This window comes from Canis lupus, chromosome 9 (genome assembly GCF_011100685.1).
Source record: "Canis lupus familiaris isolate Mischka breed German Shepherd chromosome 9, alternate assembly UU_Cfam_GSD_1.0, whole genome shotgun sequence".
NCBI lineage: Eukaryota > Metazoa > Chordata > Mammalia > Carnivora > Canidae > Canis > Canis lupus.
The window spans coordinates 22,871,958-22,899,730 of NC_049230.1; the positions used below are offsets into that span (position 1 = coordinate 22,871,958).

A 27,773-nucleotide genomic window follows, 5' to 3' on the forward strand; every position below is an offset into this window, starting at 1 on the left:
TTCAGTGCCAAACTCCTTCTCTCCTGAAGAGATGTTAAGAAGGTGATCTAACTCTAACCCTGAATCTTTACAAAGTAGAGAAAACACAAGGCAGGTATGGGGCAGGAAAGAGGTGAAAAGCAAGCCCCCCCAACATACAACTCAGACTGTCTGAGCACACACTTGGCTTTGCCCTAGGGAGGACCATGTGTCAAATACAACTGTATGTGGATGGAATAAGAAAGCAAGGACATGTGTAAACACCCAGAGCATTGATATAAATGTCCAACCAGTGCAAACACACTCACTACTGTTCACTCCTACTTTAGGCCTATGCATGCCTTGTAAGACGCAAGGGTGTGTGGGGGCTACCAAATGCTAGTCTTGCCCCTCCCCAAAGTCAGAAAGGAAGAGATAGTGAGACAGGAGCTACTTGGCTTCCTATAAATTGTTTTGTCCTTCCTCACAGCTGCAATCAGAAGCTAAGGGCTCCCGCAGGCCTTGTTCTGATCTGCTGCAGGCGATGGAGGGTTTTTGAAACGGAGAGGACTTGGCTGCGGCCCCGTTTCAGCTGCCATTGGGGCTGGCTAATGGGCTCATTCGGGAAGACCCCCGCCTGCTGCACTAAAGAGTCCCCCGCGGACCCCCTCCCCAATCCCAACCCAATTAATAAATGGGGGCTCCCACTTTATGGCTCTGGGAGCAGGAACCAGAGATACAAATGACCCCCAGGGAGGGACAGAAAAAGGCCTTCCAAGAAACAAGCCAGAGAATTGTGCATCCATAGGCACATGCTGCCACAGGCTAGTCATATTCCATATTCAAAGCATTAAAGGAGAAGAAACTGGCAAAAACTGTATTTTCTTTCCTAGATCCAGAGAGGAATAGCATTCTTGAAGTCTGTGAGAACACCCCAGCAATAATCTTTCACCTGGATTTCCCACCTGCAAAGGGCAGAGTGCAAATGACTGGGCACACACCACATACTTCACTATTTCCTAGGTGTGCTGCCTCCACCTAGACCCCACAATACTGAACAAAGACATATCCCATCAATTCGATAATCAAGTAAACACTTCCTACTTCTTAAAAACAAAGCAAATACCTCTTTCCAAGCTCTCATTACCATCAACAGCATAAATGTGTCCTGGGATCATCTCTCCTCTTACATCCAAACTATCATCTAGCCTTGCTAATTCCTATGGACCCCCTTCCTTTCTTCTCATTCTCTTTGTCCCATTCTAGTGCAGGCCCTCAGGGCCTCACATTTGGACCAGAACAAAAAATATCCTAGCAAGCTTTCCTGCTTCTTTGACCCAGTATGAGATCCTCAACATCATATTCAGCCCACCATGCTCTGCTTCCTGTTAATGCTTACTAAATCAAATCTGAACTCATTCAGGCCCGCAAGGCTGCTCCTCTAACTTTAATATTTCTCTCCTTTACCACCCTGACTAGCCCATTCACAGCCTTCTGCACAAAACACACATAAAACTTCTTAAGTTTTGTCTGAATACCTTCTATTCCTCTATCTTCATTACCTCTATCTTCTTCATTACCTCAAAGAATCTTTTCTGGTTAACTCTAACTTGACGAATTATTTCTTGGCTATGGCTATTTCTGTACCAGGTTACTATTTTATTTCAATAGCCTGCATTAATGTGCTGACTTACAAATGCTGATTCCTTACTTTCCACTCAAGTATAAGACTCATCTCCTAGATCCAGAAGCTTTTCTTTTCTTTTCCTTTTTTTTTTTTTTTTTTTTAAGATTTTATTTACTTGAGATAGCAGATGGAGGGAGATACAGACCCCTGCTGAGCGGGGAGCCTGATGTAAATCTCCATCCCGGAACCCTGAGATCATAACCCAAGCTGAAGGCAGATGCTTACCCAACTGAGCCACCCAGGTGCCCGGATCCAGAAGCTTCTTTTAAAAGTGAGATCTTCCCTTAATCTTCCTCAGAAGTTGTCCTGTACCCAGGACGTGACTCGGCTAATAATATTACTGCTCCCCATTGAAGCAGCCCTCATGAGATAACACTTGGGATATCATATCAAACAACCATGAGGAATAAACTCTTATTCTCAATAGCAATGTTCAAGCTGCCACCTGCTCCTATCAACATTGAAATTGGCACTGAGTCTTTCCAAAATTATAAATTCTTTCATGACCCCAACGTGTTACAAAACAAAAACCCAAAAAACAAGCATGGTCACCGAAGGCATTTGTTTATCTCCTTGATTCTTAGTATACAAACACTATATTCTTTGAAGTTCCCTTAGGATGAGAAGCCCCATTTTGTTCCCTATTTCCAAGATTAACCTATATTCTCAGTCATGAGCTGATTTTCTAGAATGCAAATCAATCCCAGAGCCAACAGTAATCTTGTTCTCTACCAGCTCTGCCTCTAGCCTACCTTTGACCATCACATTTTTGGAAGGTCTCCAGCAATAGAGAAGTTATTCATGAGTCTCAACTATTTTTTTTTTTTTAGGTTTTTTTTTTTTTTTTTTGAGTCTCCACTATTTAGCAAGTACTTCCTTAGATTAACCTCACTCTCAAACCCTGACTCTTCACTTCCTATAGTTTAGCCCTATGTGGTTAGACAGAAAAAAGTGATCTGCCACTTTATTGCCACCTATGTATTGCTCAGGATAACAAGAGGAATTTGCCTTTTACTCTTTCCATTCTTCAGCCTCCAGGTGCTTGGATCAAGATAATAAAATCAAAGCATTTAGCACAGTGCCTGACACATAGTAGATTCCCGACAACATTAGTTCCTATTCTCTCTCTCCTTCCTCAAAAAACCATAGGTTCTCAACCTTTCTGGGCCTATTTGTTTACTGGCTGAAGACAGCATTGAACTAGACAAACTAATGTCCTTTTCTGGTTCTAAGTCTGTGACTCTAATTCACTTTTTGGTTTGTTTACTTTCCTACACACTGCCTTCACTTGGATCTAGAAACAAAGGAGAGAGGAATAACACTAGTTCCAATGCTAGTTGGCCTAAAATACACAAAACCACTTTCAGGAGTTTTAAAACTCCAAAAATACAAGTCACTTTTTTAACGTGATGCATCCATATCATCCCTTCCTTCCTTATTTCTGAATTATTCTCTTGAAATATGTAGATAGCAGTAGGAAGCAAAATTTCTGTGTATGCTACTTGCTTAATATAATCAATCAAGCTTTCCTAGTGAAAACGTCTTCAAAGCCTCTCCCAACCTAAGGGTTCTAGGCCCATCCTCCAACTATAAAGGTAATACTACTATACTCAAGGGCAACTCTTTACTCACAGTGGTGCTTCAATGGGTCTCCTTTAAATGAACTGTGAACCTTTAAGGCAATTATCCCTTTTCACTAGTCCATTATCTTTCCTTCTTGTATTTCTATCTCTTCTTTAAAAGCAATTATACCCTTAGTCCCTTTCTGCAGCCCAGCTATCAAGACCACTCTAGTTCTGCTTCCCTTATTTACATCTCCTCGTACTGCTTCATTTTATATGGACCTTTGGTCCCCTAACATAAAATGCAAATGCTGGTAACAAGGCCAAACTCAGAAGTTCCTGGATTTACAGAAAGGATCAGACTTCTAAGCTCTAAGTCTTTGAATTCAGCCTCTTTTCTCCAGGGCCAAAAGCATTCAAAATTGCATGAGCTTTGGTGGGGAGGGTTGTCTGTCTACAAGCTGATCCTTACCTTACCTACAAGGTAGGTATTGTAGTTCTGAGACACAGGAGGTAAAAGAAAAAACATCCTCCAAGACTCAGACTTTATTTTTTCATTTAGCTCTGACTGCCAAATCTGCCTTTCTCCATGCTGCCTCCCTCAAGAGATGATTTGGCTTGGATAAAATGCCCTTCATTCCTTTGGAACTATCAACATTAACTGTAGTTTACAACCATGCCAAAGCAAAACATCTAAAAATCCATCTATTTCCAGGTCCTAGGAAACCTATGTCTAAGTGAATTTACTTTATAGCTACATTCTCTTATTCCAGAGAAGTATGGTGTGGCTATGGGCTACATACTATGGCTTCACTAACAATCACCCATCTAGAGTGTTAAAGACTAACTTCATATCAGCCCCTTTCTCTCAGCCTTGGACCACTAATTTTTGAGGTAGATATGAGAGCAATTCAGTGGTCAAAGCTTTTTGGCACTCTGGTGATTAATCACCAGGGCATCGAAGCAATCCTCATCTGCTTTCTTATGGATAGCAGGGCCCTCTTCTCACGCACCAAGGTTTGCTTCCCACAGACACCATCTGCAACTGAGCTCAGAAATGTCATCACCAAAAGCATATCTCAGGACATGAGGGAAGAGGATGAAGTGAAGTGTTGAGACTCTCTGCCCTTCCTAGACCAGTAAAGGAATCTCTTGTACCCCCACACAACATAAATTAAAATCTCCTTAGCAGTAAGAAAGCATGGTTATTTTGCTTCCTCCCTCACCTCTTATCCAGTAAGTTGAGGATCTGGAATAGACATTTGTCTTCTGAGTTGTTTCGCATTACCTTTCAAAACTATGAAGCAGCAGTAACTCTAAATATCCTGTAGGATTAAGCAATCAATATCTCTGGTAGGCCTAATGCATGCAAGGTGGGCAGTGAGTGAAAAATAGGAAATGAAAAGTGGGTGGACAAGAGATGGAGAGATGGCTGCATATGGGGAGGAGTGGTAGAGTACCACCAGCAATTCCTCCAGGTGTCCTGAAAGTCTTTCAACCCTAGCTTGGCGTAAATTTTCACTTGAGAGTATTCTTAAAGTTACAGGAACATTAAAAGTATTTCTAGAGGATAAATGCCACACCTGGACAGTAAAATTAAACGTGTCCAGAAATGCTCACCTTGCCTCTCAGGACAACCAAAAGACTTAGCAGTTCCACCGCTCCCTTGGAATGGTTGAATATTTACTCACTTGAGGAACTCCCCACTTCCTTTCCACCTAGCCCTTCAGGATGACTAAGTTGTGAACAGAAAAGTAACTCCATACCTGAAACACAGTCAAACTATGGGGCAATCTTTAATAACAAAAGAAATCCCAGCACAAAGAGAATTAACTGTTAAACCTTGAGGCATTAACTTTACCATACAGTTAAGGATACCTGTCTGGTATCTTAAAGAGTGCTTAAGAAATGTTGATACTGAAGCAGCATGGTTTCTAATTAGAAATAGTCTAGGCTGTGAGAAAAAAGTCCATGTTAGTTAAGTTAGGTCCTCAGCCTTTAGGCCCAGAATGAAAAAGAAGCCACTCCTATGAAGTGGAAACAATATTCTATAGTAGGTTGAAGTTCATACTCCTAGGCATGAACCTGCAGTATATAAGGCCAAAAACCAAATTCTTTTTCTCTGGAAGCTAACCAGGAACACAAGATTCCAGGAATTGGAACAATCTTGAGCTCTCCATTTTCCTTCTGGGTAAAGACAGCCCACAGGTAAGGGACCATCATAAACTTTGGGAAGTCAAAAACAGGTCAGCAACCCTCACCACCAGTATTTGAATTTATCTTCCTGATTTCCTTGTTCTGGTGTACCCTTTAACCTGTATGACTGCTCACCCCACCACCAACTTCCTGATAACCTATCTTCCTTCCTTTCCTACTTCCTTTCTGTCTTCTAATGGGTTTGATCTGCTCTCTGCCTACTTATAACTAGCAGGACTGCAGCACACCCAAGGGAAAATTTAGTTCTCAGTGGTCTAAACCATGAAAGAAAAGGGAATAAAATTCTCTCCACAGGTGAAAATAGTTAAGATTTTGAAGATAATAGGATTTTTACCCTTAAAAACAACTTTGACTCATTTCCTGGCTTAGTAACAGATGAGGAAATCTCAACAGCTAGAAGACTAATCTTAATCTCCATGCCTACCCTACTCATGGTAACATAAGAACTGGTGGGGGCGGGGGTGGTTATTTTTGAGACTATTCTTTGGTTTAAACAGCCTCTTACCAATTTTCATTGCCAAGTTGAGCCCAAACCCACTTACCTCTCCTTTCAGGAGTTGGGGTATATGAGGCTCAACTCTTTTGATGGCTTGGCACCATCATTTGTGTAACTATTTCTACTTAAAAAAAAAGAGTTACCTTACGGTTTCCCCAACGTTTTTCTCTAGTTCCTAGTCTAGTGTTCTGAAGCACCTCTTCAAACCCTGAGAACTTTTTTTTTTAAATATATTTTATGAGACTACAGAGATTCTGAGACAAATAATTCTTAAGATAAAGTGGAGGAAAAAACCTTTTACACACTATTAGATTTGCTCAGAGGCTACAGGTAAAGAAGTAAATGCAATGGAGCAAAAGTGGTATAGTAACAGGAAATATTTAATTTTCCAATCTCCACTTTCCATTTTTATAAACTGAAAGAAAAATTTAATATATTACAAAATATCTGTACATAGACAAAGTACACCCGATGTGGGGCAAAAACAAGAGAGAGAAGGAATACAGTGTCAGGAACCTAAATCAGGGAGAATGAGGTGGCAACTGACACTTTTCTGTTGCAGCATTCTCTCTCAAAACCTGCTGGTAACCATTTTAGTACTGTAACTATATATGCATATTACACATACACACACACACACAAGTGGCTGGGTGATGTCTATGGCATAAGTTAACAAAAAAAGTCCTACTTACAAATTTGTGCTACTGCCCTGCTTTTAAAAGTATAGATTGATGTCATTTTATCACTCCTATGGACCGTTGAAGAAAAAACTAAGGAAATTGGGTCAAACAAAATTGTTTTCAAAACCACAAAAATGATCATGGCCAAACTAGTTTTGCCTCTCATTCATGAACAGAATCAGATTTTTTCATCTGTTCAAAATAATGTATTTAATGGACTTATTACCTCCCGTGGTACAGTAACTAAAACAAAACAAAAACTGCTTTTGAATATAATTCAGTTTGAAATTTTCTAACAGTCAAGTTGAAGTTCTGTCAAAACTTTACTTCTATCACATTTATAGATAACATAGTTGAAAAATTAACAAATACCTTTTCTTCCTCCACACAGATTCCAGGTTATTTGAGTTTCTTTTTTCCTCTGGTTTTAAAATAATCAAAGTTACCAAACTTTTCCTTGTAAAGGCTAGACTCCCCAAAAGGGGGTAGGGAGTGAGATGGGATCATACACACACACACACACATACATACACACACCCATACATACACTCACCCCCTTCCCTAGTAGTAGGGATGGGGGAATGGAGACTTAGTATATTACTTAGAATATTTGGCATAATTAAAAATAAGGGGTGGGAAGGGGGAAGGAAAAACATTATTGATGACTGCTGATAACCAAAATGTAATTAAAATATAGAGCGAATTTTCATATTTGATGGGAGACCAATTATTTTTACTGGATAGGTAATTTGAAAGTATCCCAGGCTTAAGGTCTTTAATCATCAGGGCCCAATGCCTCAAATTCAAATATTCTAAAATACAAAGGCCCATGTCTGAGGACTAAGAAGTCAACAGACAAAAGGTTCAGATGAACTTTAATGGAATTTTCCAATAGCATGTCAGTGAGCCTAGCAAATCTAATTGGACATACTGGTATAAAAAGCCATCAATGCCAAAATGGCTAGAAGGTTCTTCCTCTAATGTTTGCCCATGAGGGCAAGGCCAGACCAAAACCCAGAGAATAATAAAGAAATACACACACCGGATATCTGCCTATTTCAGTAAACAGGGAAAAATAGTCTTCATGTTAAGTATCTGAAGAGGATTCTTCATTTCTTTAAAGTTTTTTTTTTTTTTATTAGTGCACCTTTCTCTCACAAGTAGTTTTTATTTTTTAATATAAGAACTTGGCATTGAAACATGAAACTTCACTTGAGTTCTGAAAACTATCCTCCAAGATGCTGAAGCATGTTTGCCTTTTCTCTGTAAAAGGGCCCTAATCTACGTTTCACAAAAGTCTAAGTCTGTGCAGATAATTTATATGAATGTGTATGTTTTTAAAACACATTATATGCTGGTATTCACATAGAAATGGAAGCCAGAATGAAAAGCCTCCCAAGTTATCCCACCCTGAAAGCCCTTCCCTTTTCCATTTCCTGCTTATAATAAGGCAAAATTCTTGCCATGAAGTCATAATTTAACCCCTTTTACCAAAAACAAAACCAAAATCAAATCTCTCTAGAGGAAACTCCCTAAAAGAACTAGCAGGATATACATGCTGAGATGTGTATATGTCAATACTGTTCTTTCTCATGGTCTGTTCTTTTAAAATTATTTTTTAAAAAAGGTCTCATATTGAATAGATCTTCAGAAAAATATGCACCCTAAACTAACTTACATTTCCATGTATTTTCAGGATGTATTTCTTTTCTCTTTGACAATAATACAATCCTCTGTTTCAAAGTTTTTTTTTTTTTTTTGACATAAAAATATATGTGTAAACAGTATGCTAACTGCTCTTACTAGCCCTCTAATTATGGAGGCATCATCTCTAACCCCAGCTCAACAGCAATGTCCTAGGCTGTCTGCATTTATGAAACAACTTCACCATCAGAATATGGTTTTAAAAAAACAAAAACATTTTAGAATTGAAAAGTTACAGAGAACAATATAGGAGTTTGAATTTCCTTTCCTTTATTTCAAAAAAAAGTAAAGAATTATCCCAGGTTCTTGGGCATCTCAACGATTAATTTTTTCCAAACAAATGCCTCGAGAGAGAGGGAGAGAGAGAGAGAGAGAGAGAGAGATGGAGGGAGAGGGAGAGCAAGAGAGAGAGAGAGAGAGAATGAGAAACTCTATAAAGAAGGGATAGAAAAGGGATGAGATGGGGTAAATCTACCTACATGCCCAAGAGCGCCTCTTTCTACAACCTGCTTCATGTGCAGGGAGAGGGGCATGTCTTTGTCAAAGCAGAGCAAATTTTAAGAGTAATTTATTTGGAAAAAAGGGATGTTCAAGATGCTCAATGGGGGAAAAAAAGAGTTCACTTGAAAGCAAAATTGTGAGATGGTGGAGAGGAAGGAAACATTTATTTAAATCAGCCAGTCACTCTGTTTCCCTTATAGCAAAAGCCTAAGAGTAGCTCAAATTTTGTGAACACTATTATCTTTAAAGGAAAACAAAACAAAACAAAAAAACAAAAAACAAAAAATTCAAAAGAAATCATAAAAAAATCCCCAAAATTTAAAAACCTAAAGAGAGCCTCTCCTGAGCCATCTCAAAATTGAAACTGTTCTCCTTTTCTTCTGCTCAAGAAGTGCAGGCAAATGAACTAATACAACATTTACTTTTCAATTTAATGACCCTCTCCACATTCTCTACTTATAACTACTAGGTAGAGTTGAAGTAATTGTTCTAGCTGTAGCCCATCCAGGGGGAACTGGTGCCAACACCATTATTTTATAAGTCGCCTGCTAGTAGCAAGTGAGCAAGGAATACAACAGACAGCTTTGCAGAGGCCAAATGCAGATGATTACCTTGCTCTGGCAAATGATTTCATTAATATTTCAGAGGACTGGATGGAAGGATGAATAGGGAAGGAATTTTTCAGGACACTGAAGTCTCTGGGTTAGTAAGGAACTCCTCTCCCTCTTCCCCCTCTTGGCGGGACTCTTGTAGGCCCCCGATAGAGCTTTCCATAAGCAGAAGATTGAGCTGGGCCCCCCCAGTTAAGGTCTGCTCCTGAACTACTGGCCCCAGTGGTTCCTGGCCCCAGCTCCCCATAGTTCTGCAATTTGGTCTCTGCATGTACCACAGAGTTGCTGCTTCCCTCAGCTTTCAGGAATGGTTGCCCGACCACTGAGTGTAATGGCAAGGGGACCCTGGCAAAACGGAGGTCCTGGTCCCCTGGGAACTGCACTGACCCTGTGCCCTGGTAACTGCTGGACTCCCCAAGGTGGCTCACAGAGCCTGAGAAGGTCCTGTTCTTCACCAGGGTCTGGGTCAAGGATTCTGTCAAAGCTGGACCAGAGTTGCGTTCATCAGTGTCAGTGGCACTGAACCCTGTTTCAGGCCCATCAGTGTTTCCGTAAGTCCTGTTGGGATGGGGTCGGGTGGAGTATTCCATTGGTCTCAAGGCCTGGTGCTCATGTGGCAGGTGGCCAGGAGGCTCTGCTTCAGGCTGGGATAAAAGTTGCAGCAAGGCGGCTGTCACGGCTGGGTTCAACTCCTGGGGGGCGCTGGAAAGATCGCCTTCAACCAGAGGGGGTGGAGGTGGCGGCGGTGGAGGTCCGGGGGGCTCAGGGGGCCTCTTCTCTGGTGGAAGAATGTGAGGAGGACATGCTGTGGAAGGGTTACTTCTTTTAAACACCATCTTAAAAATCACATGTGATTATAAACACACACACACACACACACACACTCACACTGCCCAACATAAACAAATGTCAATACAAGTAACCAAATATATATATAAAGAATAAAATCTTGGGATCAGGAAATTGCAATTTATAAATAAAATCAAGTGATTAAAATAAAACAGTTGCATTCTGAATCTAACAGCTGGTGTAAAAAAGATCATGTTTCAAATGATTGTCCTGATTTGTCTGAGATTTCCTCCATTTCCTTCCTTAAGGAACTGTTCTAATATGTAGGCTGCTGGCAGCCTCCCCGCCCCTTTTTGCTGTTGGATCAAAATATTAATGAAAATAAAATAGAAAGAAGGAAGATGAGAGGAAATAATACACATGTTGTGGTCACATTTCTAGCACATAATCTTGCTGTACAATAGGAGACCTTGCATAGACTTAGCTAATACATTTTACAGAACATTTTAATGATATACGGTTAACACCTAAAATAGAACTTAATATACAGGAGAAATGAAATTAAGTAAAAACCTTTCATTACCATCATGTATAAATACACACTTGCTTCTCCAAACTTTAGTTCCCTCTTCCCATAACCACATTCTGAAGAAAGGGATGTTAACCACCATTCTGTCGTTCAGCTTCCTATGTTACAGTAATTATAAAGACTAATTATCATAATTTTCCATTTTGTTTCCCAACCTCCTTCATTTTTTCCATGCTATGAAAAAAATTACTAATGTCATGCAGAATGAATGGGCTGTTGATAAACATCTGTTTATCTTGGAGACCGTGACAAGAACTGAGTATTTAGAAATGTATTGAACTTATACACTACACTGTCTTCCAAAGATCTTTGTCTTTCTTGAACTACTCCCCATATTCCCACCCCCCACCCCCACCCAACTGCTGGCTAAATTTGCCCAAGCATGGCAATCATTGTCCGATAACTCCTGCCAAGACCAGAGAGTAGAGATGTAAAATGGTGTGAGTTTGAGGACATACAAAACCAAGTACAATCAGAACAGTGATTTTTAAAGAGTTGGCAGTCACCCTGCTGAAGAAAAGGTTTAATGTTTTGGGATATCTTCCAAATGACTGATTTTCCTGTTCCCTATGGAATATTTTTAAATGTCCATATAATCAATTCTTTATTATCTGAGCTAGTGATATAAAAGTCATTTCTCAGACAAGCCAAAAATAGTTTTTTAGTTATAAAGTATTTTGGTAGCATATTTACCACAATTATATTTTGCAAAGACAATTAGTAAAGTATGCATTCACTTAACATGCAGATGAAAGTACTCTGAAAACACAGTATTGTAACGTTGTGCCCTGGAAGGATGAGGTCAGGTGCTGTATGTAACATACAAGTAGGGTGGCCAACAGTCCCAATTTGCCTGGGACTGAGCAGGTTCTCGGGTTGCTGACTTTCAGTTTTAAAACCAGGATAGTACAGAGATGAGTTAGTCACCCTGTATACAGTACCCACCCAAGTTGCTTGCTGACTAGTTGGTTGGTTGACTAGGTGATAGGTAAAAATGAATTTAAGGACAAAAAATTAGCTATAGAAAACTTACAGTCGAAAAGAAGACATACTGAAAAAGGAGAGCTAACTGGACCACAAACATCTATAGATTTCAGAGTGTTGGGCTACTAATATCTCAGTACCAATTATATTTAAAAGTATTTTTGGACTACACATGAAACACTAGTTTGTTTTTTTTTTTAATACCAATGGCAAACAACTTTAAAAATGCCTAACTGCAAAAGTGAGCAAAGCTAAATTTATTCTTCCAGCTCTACTACTTTTCATAGTTAAACTTTGTCTTTTATATAAATAGTCCAGCTGTGTTTCAGTAGAACTAATTGTTGAGTTCAAGTTCACATGTAGGAGAGGATGAAAACTACCTCAAAGTAGAAAAGCACACAGATTGTAAACAACTATTAAATAAACCTTCTTATAAGAGTTAAAAGATCACATTTCAGAAGTCATACTATTTTAAGATTTAATGTTAACAATATTGGCAATTCTTAATAGTCTGTACTAATGGAGGGAGGTATTAATGAAATGTACAAATAACTTAAAAACTTCAAATGACTCATTAGATTTCAATCATAATCCTTTCCTCAGACAAGTAAAGAGTAGCAAAACATAGCCAGTGATAGATTTTCACCTTCTCTGGCTTACTCAGTCTGCCCTCTGGTGGAAGTGCTAATGAACAGTAAAATGACCAAAAAAGAGGCAGCAGGGGAGGAACAAACATAGGAGACAGAGATAACTGGATAATCAAAGGGTGACTAATAATTAGGAGTGGTATTTTTACTCTCCTTTGAAAAGTAAATCTAGCAATTTCTGGCCACAGGCCAGGCCTTAATTTTAGTTCAATCTCACCATTTGGCTCATAGCTTGTTGGTTCAATTATTGGGTGAATTTCTTTCAATCACTACACTATTTAATTCGAACGACTTATTCCAGGTATTTTGGTTATAGTTAAATTTTTCTGCTGGTGTAGGGAGGAGAAGGAAGGTATGAGAGATGATGCAAAGAGGCCTGCTTTAATTCTAGATTAGCTTTCTCTGTTATTCCATGTCCTAGAATCCCTTAAAAGCAATTGGAATCAATATGACAGAGTAACAAAGTGAATTAAAAAACACGTTAAAAAGAAACATTAAGAAAAGTACACCAGTCCTATCTCTGCCTTTGTGAATAATATGGTTCCAGCACTGGGACCATAGGTAGGCTTATTTAAACTCCCTGGATTTCAGTTTCCCCATCTGTAAAGTAAAGGGGTTAATTTTATTTACGTTATCTTCCAGTTTTAAAAAGCTTTGCATGTGAAAAATAGCTTATATATTTGTATACCAGAAGAAAAAAGGCATATACTTTCTGCACCATCCCATATGAAGTGTGAATGTAGGACAATCTAAAGTTGAAGGTTAGTGTACCTCATCAGCCCTTGTGCTTCTTCTCATTCCCCAATTCATGGGGTCTTCACGGACAGCGAAAATTTCCAAGTTGAAAACACTTTGAGGTAAGTAAGCATTTTGCAAATAGACTGTGAATCAGAATTAGAAAATTTACACTTTTCTTTCCTCTAATAAAATTGTGTGCTGTTGTCATACCAGATCAAGGTATAACATATTTCCATTTCTCAGATTTTTCTTTATGTAATGCTCACTTACTAATTCAATTGTCTCTTTTAGGAACACAGATTTTTAAAAAGCATGTTTATATTTATATACTATTATTTTTGGTGAAAAGAAATGTTGGTGTTAGTTATCTACTTAGAAATATTTCCAAATTACTCTTCAGGAGATTAACAATGGCATTTTATTAGAGTTTTCTTGGCTATATCTTTCAGGTAAGACTGGTATTGAATTCACTACACTAGAGTAAAGCTGATTATTTGTACAATCTGATGATGGTTTATTTGGAAGGCAGATTTTCAAGTACCAATACTAGGTGGCCACTATTCACACAGTGGTTCAAGGTGTATCACTAGCAATGGTTGTGGTTTTCTTGGATTAGAACACAGAGGCTTTACTTACCTACCTCCCAGGAAATGGAAAAACAATCAGTACATGAAAGGTGCTTTGAGAAGCTGTGAGACTTAAACAGAAGCTGGGCAGGGCAAGAAATACATCACTGGATGCTATGTTCTCCTGTAGGCTAGGTTACAGAAAACTGAAACTGAGGCCATTGATGTGAAAAAGAAAATGTTAAAGAGATTTTTAAGAGGATCAACAGCACCTGAGCTCAATGAGATTCATGACCGGTCTGTTTACCTGCTGCCTCCTCCTGTGGCATTGTGGGAGTTCTTCGGGGCCCCTGTGGCCCACTGTTCTTGTCACTGTTGTTTTCCTCCAGGCTGCCTGCTGGCTCCTGGGTTTTCATCAGCTGACTCAAAAGAACTGCCAGCATATTCTGCATGTCAGCTGGTGTGCTTGAAGCTTCAGAGGTTGTCTGTTCTGCTGAAGGCTGGACCACTAGGGCAGGAGGTGCCTCCTTCAAAGACTCCTCTGGGGCCATGGGCTCTGAGTCCTGCTGCTGGGAAGTGGCTTCAGTTAGGGCACTGATGGACTGGTTCAGGGCCTCCAGCTGCTGCTGCATCTCTGGGTTGGAGTGGATGTTAAGCAGCTGTGCCATTTGAGGGATGCTCAGGTCGGTCTGGCTCTGCAGCAGATTCAGTAACACTGCCAATTCACTTTGATTCAACTGCTGTGTGATGTCACCGAGGCCTGTGGACAGACAGTGGAGCCAATAGGATAGAATGAGGCAGGGTAAGGACCTTGGCCTTCAAAAAAATTTTTTTTTTAATTTTTTTTTTTTATTTATGATAGTCATAGAGAGAGAGAGAGAATGAGACAGAGACACAGGCAGAGGGAGAAGCAGGCTCCATGCACCGGGAGCCCGATGTGGGATTCGATCCCGGGTCTCCAGGATCGCGCCCTGGGCCAAAGGCAGGCGCCAAACCGCTGCGCCACCCAGGGATCCCGGACCTTGGCCTTCAACTGGCAATAGCAACTTAACAATATTCAAAAAAGGAAATTTTATTTGAATATCTCATTTTTCATACCTCAAATTGTCATGACAAATTGTATATTCACTTAGAAATACAGAAACTAACTAAAATATCTCTGTACTATGAGTAAATGTGATTTCATTTTATCTGTATTCTTCAAGGCCAGTGACTTACAACCCCTATTATACATCAGAATTACTAGGAGAGATTGTAAAATTCAGATGCCTCAGTTTCCATCCTCAGAGATCTGGCAATTGTTCAGGAGTGTTTACTTTTCAAGCTTCTTAGATGATTCTAATGTGCAGCCACTGTTAAAAACCACTGTTGTATGTGGATGGGGAAGGGTAAATGAACCATGGAAAGAATACCTGTAGTTCAGAAAAACTGATGGTACCACAGGAGAACTATTTTACTATAATAGTTCACTATTACACAGTTCTGGATATATGTAGATCAAATAGCCCTCTATAGAACTAATTACATTTAATAGCAATTGTGATTTAAATGATTAGATTCTAAGAACGTCTTATCAAATCTAACATAAACAGGGCTCCAAATTACATGTACCATGGGTAACCAAACCTTAAATTTGGCTTACTTAACTTACTGATTTATGCTATACATCTAATTGATACAGTATTCTTTCTTGAAAAGACAATGATCTATATTGTAGACTTTTTAGACAACATATACAAAATTTAGTTTAGCTCCTTTTCCTCACAATGAGGACACCTCTTTATTTTTTTTAAAAAGATTTTATTCATTTATTCATGGGGGGGGGAGAGGGAGCGAGTGAGAGAGAGAAAGAGAGAGAGAGAGAAAGAGGCGGAGACTCAGGCAGAGGCAGAAGCAGGCCCCATGCAGGGAGCCCGATGTAGGACTCGATCCCGGGACCCAGGATCACGCCCTGGGCTGAAGGCAGGTGCCAAACCACTGAGCCACCCAGGGATCCCCAGGGCACCTTTTTATTAATATTAATGCTTCAGTGGCTAAAAGCTCACACACACATATCCTTGTACTTGACCATTAAAACCTGTCCAAATGACCTTAATAAAAGCACAAAAACTCCATCCTAGAACTGACCTATTGCATCCCCAGTCCCAGGCTCCGCCTTGACAGGAGCAGGCTGAGGTGGTGCTGGGCTGCTGTTCTTCACAGGCTCAACACTTGTCCCTGAGGTAGTTTCTTTCCGAGAGGATTTGGATGGAGGTGGCTCTTCTATCACAACACCACTCTGTCGCTGTCGTCGCCGTTTCTTACTCCATAATTCATGGCAATCCTGCCAGTGGGGGAGGCTACAAAAAGACAAAGCAAAGGGGAAATGTGTGTGGGACTGCAATAGTGAGTGAATAGAGGAACAAGAGATTAAAGGCAAAGAACAGAGGGAAACGGAAAGAATAACATAAAAATAGCCAGAAATATTAATAAATAGTAGCAGTGTAAAAGGGATCATGGCATATGGTAGCCCGAGGAAATAAAAGTCCAAAAGCCCAAGAGATTTCTGTAGTGAGAAATAAGGATCTTGCTAATATCAGAGACATACCTACTATACCTACTATGTTCTTGCTTTGCATAACAAATATAAAGAAGAACTTTATTGGTTAAGTTCTTGTTTCTTTTTTTTAAAAGATTTTATTTATTTATTCATGAGAGACAGAGATAGAGAGGGGCAGAGACACAGGCAGACAGAGAAGCAGGCTTCATGCAGGGAGCCCGATGTGGGACTTAATCCCAGGGTTCCAGGATCAGGCCCTGGGCTGAAGGTGGCGCTAAACCGCTGAGCCACCTGGTTAAGTTTCAATTGGGAATACACAGGATAGAGATGATTGGTTTATTAGCAACTACAAAAAGTCCACTGAGGGACACCTAGGTGGCTCAGCAGTGGAGCATCTGCCTTCAGCTCAGGGTGTGATTCTGGCATCCGGGATTGAGTCCCACATGGGGCTCCCTGCGTGGAGCCTGCTTCTCCCTCTGCCTGTGTCTCTGCTGTCTCCCTCTCTGTGTCTCTCATGAGTAAATAAAATCTCTCTCTTAAAAAAAAAAAATTCACTGAAATACAGTATGATTAAATCACATTTGTGTAAAATAAATTTATGTTATTTGGTCTGTGAGGACCAAAAAATGGATTCTTTCCTTCTTTCAACACACTGAATTTCCATGACTTGGTATTTTCATTTGTGGGGTTTATTAGTATATTTTAATATATTTAATCTATTTCCATATTTCCTCATATTCAATAATGTAAAGAGTCCTGGCAACTCAAATCTTATTATAATAAAGATTACCCAAGCCAAAATCTCTCTTTAATAATAAGAGCTCCCAAATTTCAGTTAAAAACTTGTGCATTTCAAGCCATATTTCAATGTATCAAAATTCTGGTGCAGTAAATGAATTTGGACATCTCTTTGGAACAATTAGATTTGTGGTTACTACCCACTCAGTCTTTACTGTATATTTGGGGATCCCTGGGTGGCTCAGTGGTTTGGCACCTGCCTTCGGCCCGGGGCATGATCCCGGAGACCTGGGATCGAGTTCCGCGTTGGGCTCCCTGCATGGAGCCTGCTTCTCCCTCTGCCTATGTCTCTGCCTCTCTCTCTCTCTGTGTTTCATGAATAAATAAATAAAATATTTTTAAAAATAAATAAATACTGTATATTTCTCTAAGACACATACAGTATCTTGGGACGCCTGGGTGGCTCAGTGGTTGAGAGTATGGTCTGCCTTCTGCTTCAGGCGTGATCCTGAAGTTCCAGGATCGAGTTCCACATCAGGCTTCCCCTGGGGAGCCTGCCATTCCCTCTGCCTATGTCTTTGCTTCTCTCTCTCTCTCTCTCTGTCTCTCATTAATAAATAATTTTTTTTAAAAAAGAGTTTCTTCATATAAGAAAAAACACACAAAAACTCTGACATGAAAGCTATAACATTGTCAATGATAAATTCAACGACAGAAGATTTTTTATCTGCCAATTGTGAAACACTGAGTGTAGAACCTCAGAAGATCCTACAGAATACAGAAAATAAATAAGATGCTGACGGGAGAGAGACACAGTCAAAGACCCTATTATCAACATTAAAATTAGGGATATGTGACCTGACAATGATGCATACTATTTAAAATTAGGACTGTCTTTACAAGTGTGGGTGTATATGGTCAACACAGAAGGAGATTTGAGAAAATGAAATGGGTAAGAGCAAACACTAGAAGGAATACTTTCAAAGAGCTTGTATAGGGCAATATGCAGGGACAAAAGACAGCTTGAGTCAAATTAGAAAAACATCACTTCTAAATCTATTCCTTGTTTAAAAGGAAAACATAAAGCAATTAAACAAACCTCTTAGCAACCGTAATACTCAAGGGCACCACTCCATTCTGGACTTAGCCATTTGTAGTTCCTTTTACAAACCTATTATTATATTGAGTTTCTCAACTCCTGAGGCTTATTGGAAGGTTTAGGGCCACTACTTGACCAGCAGCACTTACTCTGGAGGATCCATTTTGCTGAGCTCAACATCTTTAAGGAAGTCACTCTGTAAAGTCTGTTCAGCTGTGCAACGTTTGCTAGGATCTAGTGTCAGCATGTGGTCCAGTAAATCAAGTGCTGCTGAGGGAATGCTGTGGAAAGAACAAGTTCACAATGACCCCAGAGTTCTTAAACCTGTAACCTTGTGTCAAAGGTCTCTGAATTTCCAGCTCCATGTAAAACTGTGGAAAGGGAGCTAGAAGCTGGCTAAACAAGCAAACAGATTTGCTATCAAACGGGATTTATGCAATGCTAGAATACAGGTAGAAAACAGGAAGCCAGCAGTTCCATTCTATCATGGGAAGATCAAAAGGACTAGGAGAATATTTACATATTGTGCATAATAAAATGATTTTCTATCATCTAAAGCCAGCCTGGCTGGCTCAGTCAGAAGAGCGTGCAACTCTTGATCTCAGTGTCGTGAGTACCAGCCCCATATTGGGTGTGGTTATTAATTAAATTAAAAAAAAAAAAAAAAGCCTTAAGAGAAAATTACAACAGCACTATGATAAAATTCACATATGTTCAAAGAAAAAATGTTTTCCTGTGCTGTGCTGCTATAATAAGTTGGGATAACACAAACTCTCTAGGCCAAAAGTCAAGTCTAAACACCCCCTAAAAACAGAAACCAGATGCACATTTCTGCCAAACTCACAAAGAGAATTCTTCTCGTAGACGCCTTCTATATTGCTTCTTCGGTTTCATGGTATTGAAGTAGGGCAGCTTGATAACATCAGGCCACACAGCTGGACAAGGGCTACCACAGAGTCGACTGAAAACAAGCAAAAAGCCAGAACAAGAAGTGAGTCAGCATTGTGAATTGTGAAGATTATAGAAGCAGAAATTATTACTCCCTGACTTCTGGGGAATCTTAGCTATTAAATTACATGGCATGCAAAAAGGTAAAACCTGACCTCACTGCTTTAAGGGCAGAAGGAATAGGACAGAACTAACTGGTCACAAGACAGTAAAGAGAAAATACTGGCAAAAGAGTCCAAAATGATCTATACATTTGGTTTTGTAAAACATGTTTTAAAACTTCCATAAAAGTTTTCATTATCAATTTTCTTCTATTCAATGATAAGCTGGTCCTATAATGTTCTTATAGGGAGAATGGGCAGAGGGGAGCCTAAGAAATTTTGTTGGAAAACTGAAGTTAATGCATAACAAATGATGAATTATACGCCACCTTTAAAAAAGCCTACATTAGCCTGTTGGATTCTTTCCTTTATTCTTATTGATAAAAAAACCCAAATTCTATCCCAACCCCATGCCTTCCCCAGATCCTCTAATATAGGTTCTATTTTATAATTATCTGTTTACATGCTGTATCACTTACTAAACTGAGCTCTCTGAAGACAAGGACCTATCTTACATATCTCTGAATCCTAAAGTAACAAAGAAAGGAATTTTAGAACAGGTTCAATAAATGTTTGCTGAATAAATTTGATCTTAATCTAACCGAGGAATGAAACAGCCATACTGAAAATGGCATGCTTTTTATATGAAGAACCAATTTAAAAAATGCAAAGATTTCAAAAGTCTAAAAGGGGGGGGGGGGACCTAAAAAGTAAGACCTTTAGTAAGACCTAAAAAAGGGGACTACAACTTCTTTACATATAGAGCCCGTGGCAAAGTATGTGGTAAATCTGACTGAGACACTTACTTGGACCTGAAGAGTATAAACTCATTTAGTAGAATTACTGAAAAGTATTAGAAATCAGAAGATGAGATCACCTATTACACCTGGGCACTCAGAGTGCATGCATAACTGTACCTGATCAGTTCTAGTTGAGCTAGTTCCAGATTGGCTTGGAATATAGGCTTCTTTGTGAACAGTTCCCCGAGGATGCATCTACAAAGAGTAAAATTAAGAGGTCAGGAGAGAAATCCCTGGAGCCTAACCTGTGTCTCAATAAACTTTTGTATATAAGCCCCAAACTGCAGTGTCTGAGGTTTGTGGGATTTTTTTGGTTGTTTTTTGTTTTACTTTTTAAGTGTCTGAGTTTTGTAAAAGAAACTATTTCTTCAGTGAGATGGACAGCATAGAGTTTAGATTTGACAGGAGATCAAACTTTTGCCACCTATAAAGTCTATAAGCAGAAAAAATGAGTCAGAGTCCTTTTCCATCAATTCCATTATAAATTAAGGAAGACTAAAAACCTATACTTCAATTTTATAAGGATGCTCAGCAGCTCCTGTAAAGCGATTAGCTTTTCTATTTATTTGCTCTGTAGAATACACAATATACTACAGCCCTCTTAGCACTGTATTTGTTAAGAAATGTTTACTGTCATCAGACATCAGTTTCAACAGGACTTTCAAATACCTTATGTTTATTTATTTATTTAATTTATTCATTTTTAAGATTTTATTTATTCATGAGAGACACAGAGAGAGAGGCAGAGACACAGGCAGAGGGAGAAGCAGGATCCACACAAGGAGCCCGATGTGGGACTTGATCCTGGGACTCCAGGAGCAGACCCTGGGCCAAAGGCAGGCGCTAAACCGCCGAGCCACCCAGGGATCCCCTCAAATACCTTATGTTTAAACACCTTTCCCATTTTTTAAAAAAAGATTTTATTAATTTATTTATTCATGAGAGACATGGAGAGAGACAGAGGCAGAGACACAGGCAGAGGGAGAAGCAGGCTCCATGCAGGGAGCCCAACGCGGGACTCCATCCCGGGACCCCAGGATCACACCCCAGGCCAAAGGCAGGAGCTAAACCACTGAGCCACCCAGGGATCCCTCCTTTTTCATTTTGAAAATACCTTCCAAAATAATACTGATATACTTACAAAGTCCCCAAACATGTCTCCACAAATTACTTAATTACAAAAGGAAAACTAGTAACTATTTAGTGAGGAAAAAGACAACACCTATACCTAAGTGTCCAAAATTAACATCATCAATAAGAGGGAAACCGGGTTCATGTAAATATAAATGCTGTACCATAAACACTTATGGAATATTCCACCTAAAACTTCATAACCTGAATCTATACAATAGCTGGTCTGTCCTTCAAAAATGTAAATGTCATGAAAGACAAAGGTTAAGGACTGTTCCAGAGTAAAGAATGAGAACTAGGGGCACCTGGGCAGCACAGTTAAACATCAGACTCTTGGGTTTCAGCTCAGGTCATGATCTTGGGGTCCTGGGATTGGGCCTCCATTGGGCTCTGCTTGCTTAGCATAGGGTCTACTTGAGACTCTCTCTCCCTCTCCCACTCATGCACACTCTCTCTAAGATAAATAAATAAACCTCAAAAAAAACAAAACAAAAAAAAATGAGAACTAAATGTAGTACATGATACTAGATTGAATCTTCTATTAGGTGAAGTATTGTTTCCAGGACATCATCAGGGTATTGAAAAACTAAGAAAATGGAATGTAAGCTAACCTATTTAAAAGATAGTGTATCAATGTTAAATTTCCTGAATTTTTTTTTAATTTTTTTTAATTTTTTTTATTTTATTATTTTTTTTATTTTTATTTATTTATTTATTTATTTTTTTAAATTTCCTGAATTTGATGATGGTACTATAATTATATATGAAAGTATCTTTGTTCTTTTTTTCTTTAAGTTTTTATTTATTTATTCATGAGAGAGAGAGGCAGAGACACAAGCAGAGGGAGAAGCAGGCTCCCTGCAAGAAGCCCAATGTGGGACTCGATCCTGGATCCTGGGATCACACCTGAGCTGAAGGCAGACTCTCAACCGCTGAGCCACCCAGGCATCCCAAGAGTATCTTTGTTCTTAAGAAATGTACATTAAGGGGTGCCTGGGTGGCTCAGTTGGTTAAGCGGGTACCTTTGGGTCAGGTCATGATCCCAGGGTCCTGGGGTCAAGCCCCACAACAGGCTCTCTACTCTGCAGGGAGTCTGCTTCTCCCTCTCTCTCTGGCCCCTCTCCCCATACTTGTGCTCTCTCTAAAAAAAAAATAAATAGAATCTTAAAATAAAAATATACATTAAATATTAAGAGGGGAAAGAGCATGATATACAACTATTTTAAAATAGTTCTAGAAAAAAAATGTGTGCATACACACACATGCATTTTATTCTATGTATAGATTTTATGTTGTAGGATACATATACACACACATACACACATGAATATAAAAGCAAATGTGGCAAGATGCTAACAATTAGTGAATCTAGCGTGAATAAATCTCAAAATATCTGAGTAAAAAATGCAAGAGGGAAAAAGAACATATACTGCATGATTCCATCTACATAAAATTTTAGAAATGGAAATCAATCTAGAGTGATAGAAAGCACAAGAGTAGGGATGCCTGCTTGACTCAACAGTTGAGGGTCTGCCTTCGGCTCAGGCTGTGATCTCAGGGTCTGGGATGGAGTCCCACATCGGGCACCATGTCCTCCCTCTACTTATGTCTCTGCCTCTCTCTCTGTGTCTTTCATGAATAAATAAAATCTTTTTTTTTTTAAGATTTTATTTATTTATTAATGAGAGACAGAGAGAGAGAGAGAGAGAAAGAGAGAGAGAGAGAGAGAGAGAGAGAGAGAGAGAGAGGCAGAGACACAGGCAGAGGGAGAAGCAGGTTCCATGCAGGGAGCCTGATGTGGGACTCGATCCTGGGTCTCCAGGATAGGCCCTGGGCTGAAGGCGGCACCAAACCGCTGAGCCACCTGGGTTGCCCAATAAATAAAATCTTAAAAAATAAAAAAGAAAGAAAGCACAACAGTTGTTGCTAGGGATGGGATAGTGTGGGCAGGAGAGATAACAAAGGAACACATGGAAACTTTTGGAAGTTATCATTATCTTGGTTGTGGTGATGGTTTCACTGGTGTATACGGTATGCCAAAACTTAAATTGTATATTTTGAACAAATGCAGTTATTATATACCTCAAAAGGTTAAAAAAATTTTAGTAAATCTGGATAAAGGCTATATACTAAAATTCTTTGTAGTTTTCTAGGAACTTTTCTGCAATTTGAAATTACATCAAAATCAACCTACTTAGTTTTCATTTTAATTCCAGTTAGTAAACATACAGTGTTACAGTAGTTTCAGGTGAACAAATAGTAATTCAACAGTTCCAAATATCACCCAGTGCTTATCAAAATAAATGCACTCCTTAATTTCCTTCACCTACTTAACCTATCCCCTCATATCAATATAAATTTAAAACAAATGAAAAAGACTACATGAATATACGTTTTTGTATTCCTAAAATATCTCATTTTTTAAAATGTGGAAAAAGAAAATGGACAAAGAATCTCTTCTCCAGTCTGTGCTTTGAAATTAGGTTTTCAAATACACACAAAAGCAGTATGTACAGTTTTGCTTTGAAATTCTTTAGCTTGACTAAATTTGAAAGCAAAATAAATCTCGTTTTCAAGGTTATTAGCATTTGTTAACCTCAAATGACAAATTCTTACTTCCTATGCACTCAAACTTTTTTGAGTAGGGGTACCTGGTGGCTCAGTTGGTTATGTGCCTGACTCTGGATTTTGGCTGAGGTCATGATCTCAGGATAGTGGGATTAAGACTCCATACTCACCATGGAGTCTGCTTGAGTTTCTCTCCTTATGCCCCTTCTTCTACTCTCTCTCTCTAAAATAAGTAAGTCTTTAAAATTAAAAAAATTAGAAGTAAAATTTAACTGTTTCCAACATTAACCACTAAATCAAATTCCAAATAGTGTTGTCACATCTAACCCAGGTGAGGCTTCAGAATATGGGTGTAATTCGTTGTACTCGTCTTACAAGTTTCTCCTTCAGAGAGACTTCTGTGGATCACCAAAATAGTAAGCTCACATCAAACATCTAGCAAAATCTCACTTCAATGAAGTTACTAGGCTTTAATTAAAGTCTAATCTTCTATAATTTTAATTTCCAAGATATGTTTTGGTGTTTTCTTTTATTTCAGTTTCTAGTTCTTTGGTGGGGAAGACATTATTATGTAACACTTTTGCTACTACACTGAGGTGGCAGGTGCACACATTGAAATAATAGTACCAACAGAGCTATGAACTTTCCCTGTGTATCTTAATGGGGCGTTAACTTTAGAGCCTAGTTGTGACAATTTAAATGCTAATACTGATAAAACAAATAGTCCAGAACACAAACACACCCAGCTTGAGTCAGTAAAATTTAACTAAAGCTTTATTTGAGTTGGGAGAGAAATTATGCTCTTTCTCTATCACCCTTTTGAATTTTGAAATAAAACCCCTGCAGTGCTCCTTTTAAAGACTGACATTAATATAGGAGAAAATGGGGGGTGGGGGGAGGATATGCTCCACTTATAAATAAATGTCAGAACTCTTAAGCATGCAGGTCAAGGACAGAGTGCATATGCATAAATCATACACTATCAGAAACAACATGGTCCATTTGAAACATCTATTTCTGGGGCAGCTGGGTGGCTCAGTTGGTTAAGTGTCTGCCTTTGGCTCAGGTCATGATCTCAGGGTCCTGGGATCAAGCCCTGCATCAGGCTTTCTACTCAGTAGGAGTCTGCATCTCCTTCTCCCTTCGCTTGTGCTCTCTTTCTCAAATAAATAAATAAATAAATAAATAAATAAATAAATAAATAAATAAATAAATAAAATCTTAAAAAATAAAATATGTCTAAAAATTTTTTTAAATCTTAAAAATTTTTTTAAATTTAAAAAAAATTTGAAAATAAACATTTTATTTATTTGAGGGAAAGAGAGAGAGAGAGAGATAGAAAGCACGTGCTCTAGTGCAAGTGCAGGGAGGGGCAGAGGGAGAGACAGAGAGAGAGAATCTCCAGACTCCCACGCTGAATGTGGAGTCCGCTGTAGGGCTCAATCTCACAACCTTGAGATCATGACCTGGGCAGATATCAAGAGCCAGATGCTTAACTCACTGAGCTACCCAGGCGCCCCCAAAATGTCTATATTCCTAACACAAATTGTGATCTCTAAATATAATTTTCCACTAAAAAAAAACTAACACTCTTTAGAGAGTGACTGATTCCAGGTCTGGCACAGGAAGTAAAATAGGATGAGCTTGGAACCAGAAAACAAGGAAGGCTATCAAATACTATGGTTGTGTCAGAAGGACCCACTAGACTCCTAATGACCTAAGACCAGGAAAATGTGAATAGGAATAAGATGATAACCATAACAGATTAAAACACATCAAAAATGTTGGGGCACTTGGGTGGCTCAGTCAGCTGAGTACCTGACTCTTGATTCTGGCAGATTATGGTCCCAGAATTGTGAGACTGAGCCCTACATAAAGCTCCACACTCAGTGGGGAGTCTGTTTGGGATTCTCTCTCCCTCTCCCTCTGCCCCACCCCCCACTGCACACACACACACACACACTCTCTCTCTCTCTCTAAATAGATGGATGTTAAAAAAAAAAAAAGTTTAAATCTACAAGTTCATAATGAAACTAAAAAACAAAGCAAAATAAAACAAAACAAAAACCCCAAACCCTCTCTTTAGTCACCTTTGAAGGATACTAGGAAACCTCATTATCTTCAAAACTGGTAAATAAAATGAAAGAATTAAAGCTCTCTGCTTTTTTCCTATGACTTGTATGTAAGGTTAGTAAAATAGATGTTATCTTTATCCAGGAAGGAATAATATATCATCATCATCACAAAGCCACCACAAATGGATTGATGAAGGTAGATCATTAATACGGCTAATAACATTTCAAATATTGATAATTATATATTATGTAAAGTGGGGTGTGTGTATGTGTGTAAATCTGCTCTGTTAGGGATGAATATTTTATCAAACATTGTTTAGAATCGCCTGTATAATGCCTTTATTAAAAGGCAGATTATAAGATACTATTTTACTCCTTTTAAATTCCCTACAGATGATGTATCCGGTTATTGGCTATACTCTGGGCAGTCCCACTGTCTCAAACCCCCAAACTTGATGTATCATTGGCAATAATCTTCCAGAAGTACTCAAAACCACCTGTAAAGTAGTTTCGGGCTCAGTAGGCGATTGGAAATCACACTTGAATTCACCTACAACTTATAGGAAATAAAAGGGATAGAGAACCATGCTAAAACATTGAAAAACAACAAAAAACACAGTGAGGATGCAATCAGCAAAATTCAGACTGAGGAAACTATATGACAAATGATCCAGTTTCTTCTAAGGAAATTATAAGGTGGGGAGAGGAACCCAAGAAAGACGGAGGGAGAAGCTATAATTATAAGACTTAAGGGGTACCTGGGTGGCTCAGTTGCTAAGTGCCTGCCTTTGGCTCGGGTTGTGATTTTGGGGTCCTGGGATCAAGCTCCACATTGGGCTCCCTGCTTAGTGGGGAGTCTGCTTCTCCTTCTCTCTCTGCTCCTCCCCTGTCCTCATGCTCTTTCACCCTCCACTCTCAAATAAATAAATAAATGAATAAATATCTTAAAAAAAAAAGGACTTGAGATAATCAATTGTAATCTATGTACCCTATTTGAATGTATTTGGATCCCAATTCAAACTAAGTTAAATTTTAAAAAAAAAGTTAAAAGAAAAAAGGCATTCAAGGAAATGTTTTTTTAAAAAAGTATGTCTCTGATATTAGGAGATATTCAACAGATTTCTTTGAATTCTGGCTAAACATTTATCCCCATTCTTTTGAACCTAAAGAAAAGCTACAAAAAGCCATGCAGAGAGAAAACAGATACATGTTTAACATGTGAATTACAATCAAAAGAAAAAGCTCAGAGAGGCTTACCCACAGCTCCAAACGTCAATGGCTGGTGTGTAACGCTCCTCTCCAAGCAGAAGTTCTGGAGGTCGGTACCACAGAGTGATGACTTTGTTTGTGTAAGGGCGACTGAAATGTAAAACATTAACCATGACATAAATGGCTTCTGATCCAAAAAAAAAAAAAAAAACCTTGTAAAATTAAAAATCGTAGCCAACTGAAAATGGGGTTGTCAAAAAAACAAAAAAAAAAAAAAAGAAAGAAAGAAAATGGGATTGTCAAAATAGCTACATAGCAATCTAACAGTTCAAAAGTAAACTGGACAGAAGTAGGAGATGAAAAAATAACTTGCATACCAATCTGGGTTGATTTAACTCAGTCTAAGGCTGATTCAAGAATTTAGATAGAATTAACACATTTAGAAAATTAGGAAACTCTGGGACACCTGGGTGGCTCAGGGGTTAAGCATCTGCCTTTGGTCGGGGCATGATCCCCAGGGTTCTGGGATCGAGTCCCACATTGGGCTTCCTGCATGGAGCCTGCTTCTCCCTCTGCCTATGTTTCTGCCTCTCTCTCTCTCTCTGTGTCTCTTATGAATAAATAAATAAAATCTCAAAAAAAAATTAGGAAAGTCTGAAAATTATTACAATTTATAGAATACTAGATTATCCAAGAATAGAAAGAATTCTTTCCTTTTTCCCCCACATGTAATTTTGATGAATGCCTCACCTCTCTTCAGAGTTATAGAGCCGAGCAAGTCCAAAATCTGCTAGTTTGATTTGCCCACTGTAAAACAAACAAAAAAATATTTTTAT

At 38.9% G+C, this 27,773-nt stretch overlaps 1 protein-coding gene across 22 annotated transcripts in view; it reads right to left on the reverse strand.

Moving 5' to 3' along the window:
- Positions 1–27,773, reverse strand: part of CDK12 (cyclin dependent kinase 12) — a 79,452-nt gene that overhangs the window by 19,845 nt on the left and 31,834 nt on the right. For 18 of the 22 annotated variants that reach the window (XR_005364420.1, XR_005364418.1, XR_005364417.1 and 15 more), the window contains exons 7-14: positions 27,688–27,744; positions 26,986–27,087; positions 20,072–20,149; positions 18,950–19,066; positions 18,255–18,386; positions 15,857–16,068; positions 14,037–14,489; positions 9,804–10,221 (exon numbers count right to left, since the gene is read on the reverse strand). Coding sequence is in view for 2 of the 22 variants with exons in the window: in XM_038547433.1 (XP_038403361.1) it covers positions 9,509–10,221; positions 14,037–14,489; positions 15,857–16,068; positions 18,255–18,386; positions 18,950–19,066; positions 20,072–20,149; positions 26,986–27,087; positions 27,688–27,744 (1,864 nt within the window). In the remaining 20 variants the exon portion in view is untranslated. Of the gene's footprint in view, positions 1–6,282; positions 10,222–14,036; positions 14,490–15,856; positions 16,069–18,254; positions 18,387–18,949; positions 19,067–20,071; positions 20,150–26,985; positions 27,088–27,687; positions 27,745–27,773 lie in introns of those variants that run through there. The other 4 variants (XR_005364422.1, XR_005364421.1, XM_038547434.1 and 1 more) reach the window with 3 other exon arrangements.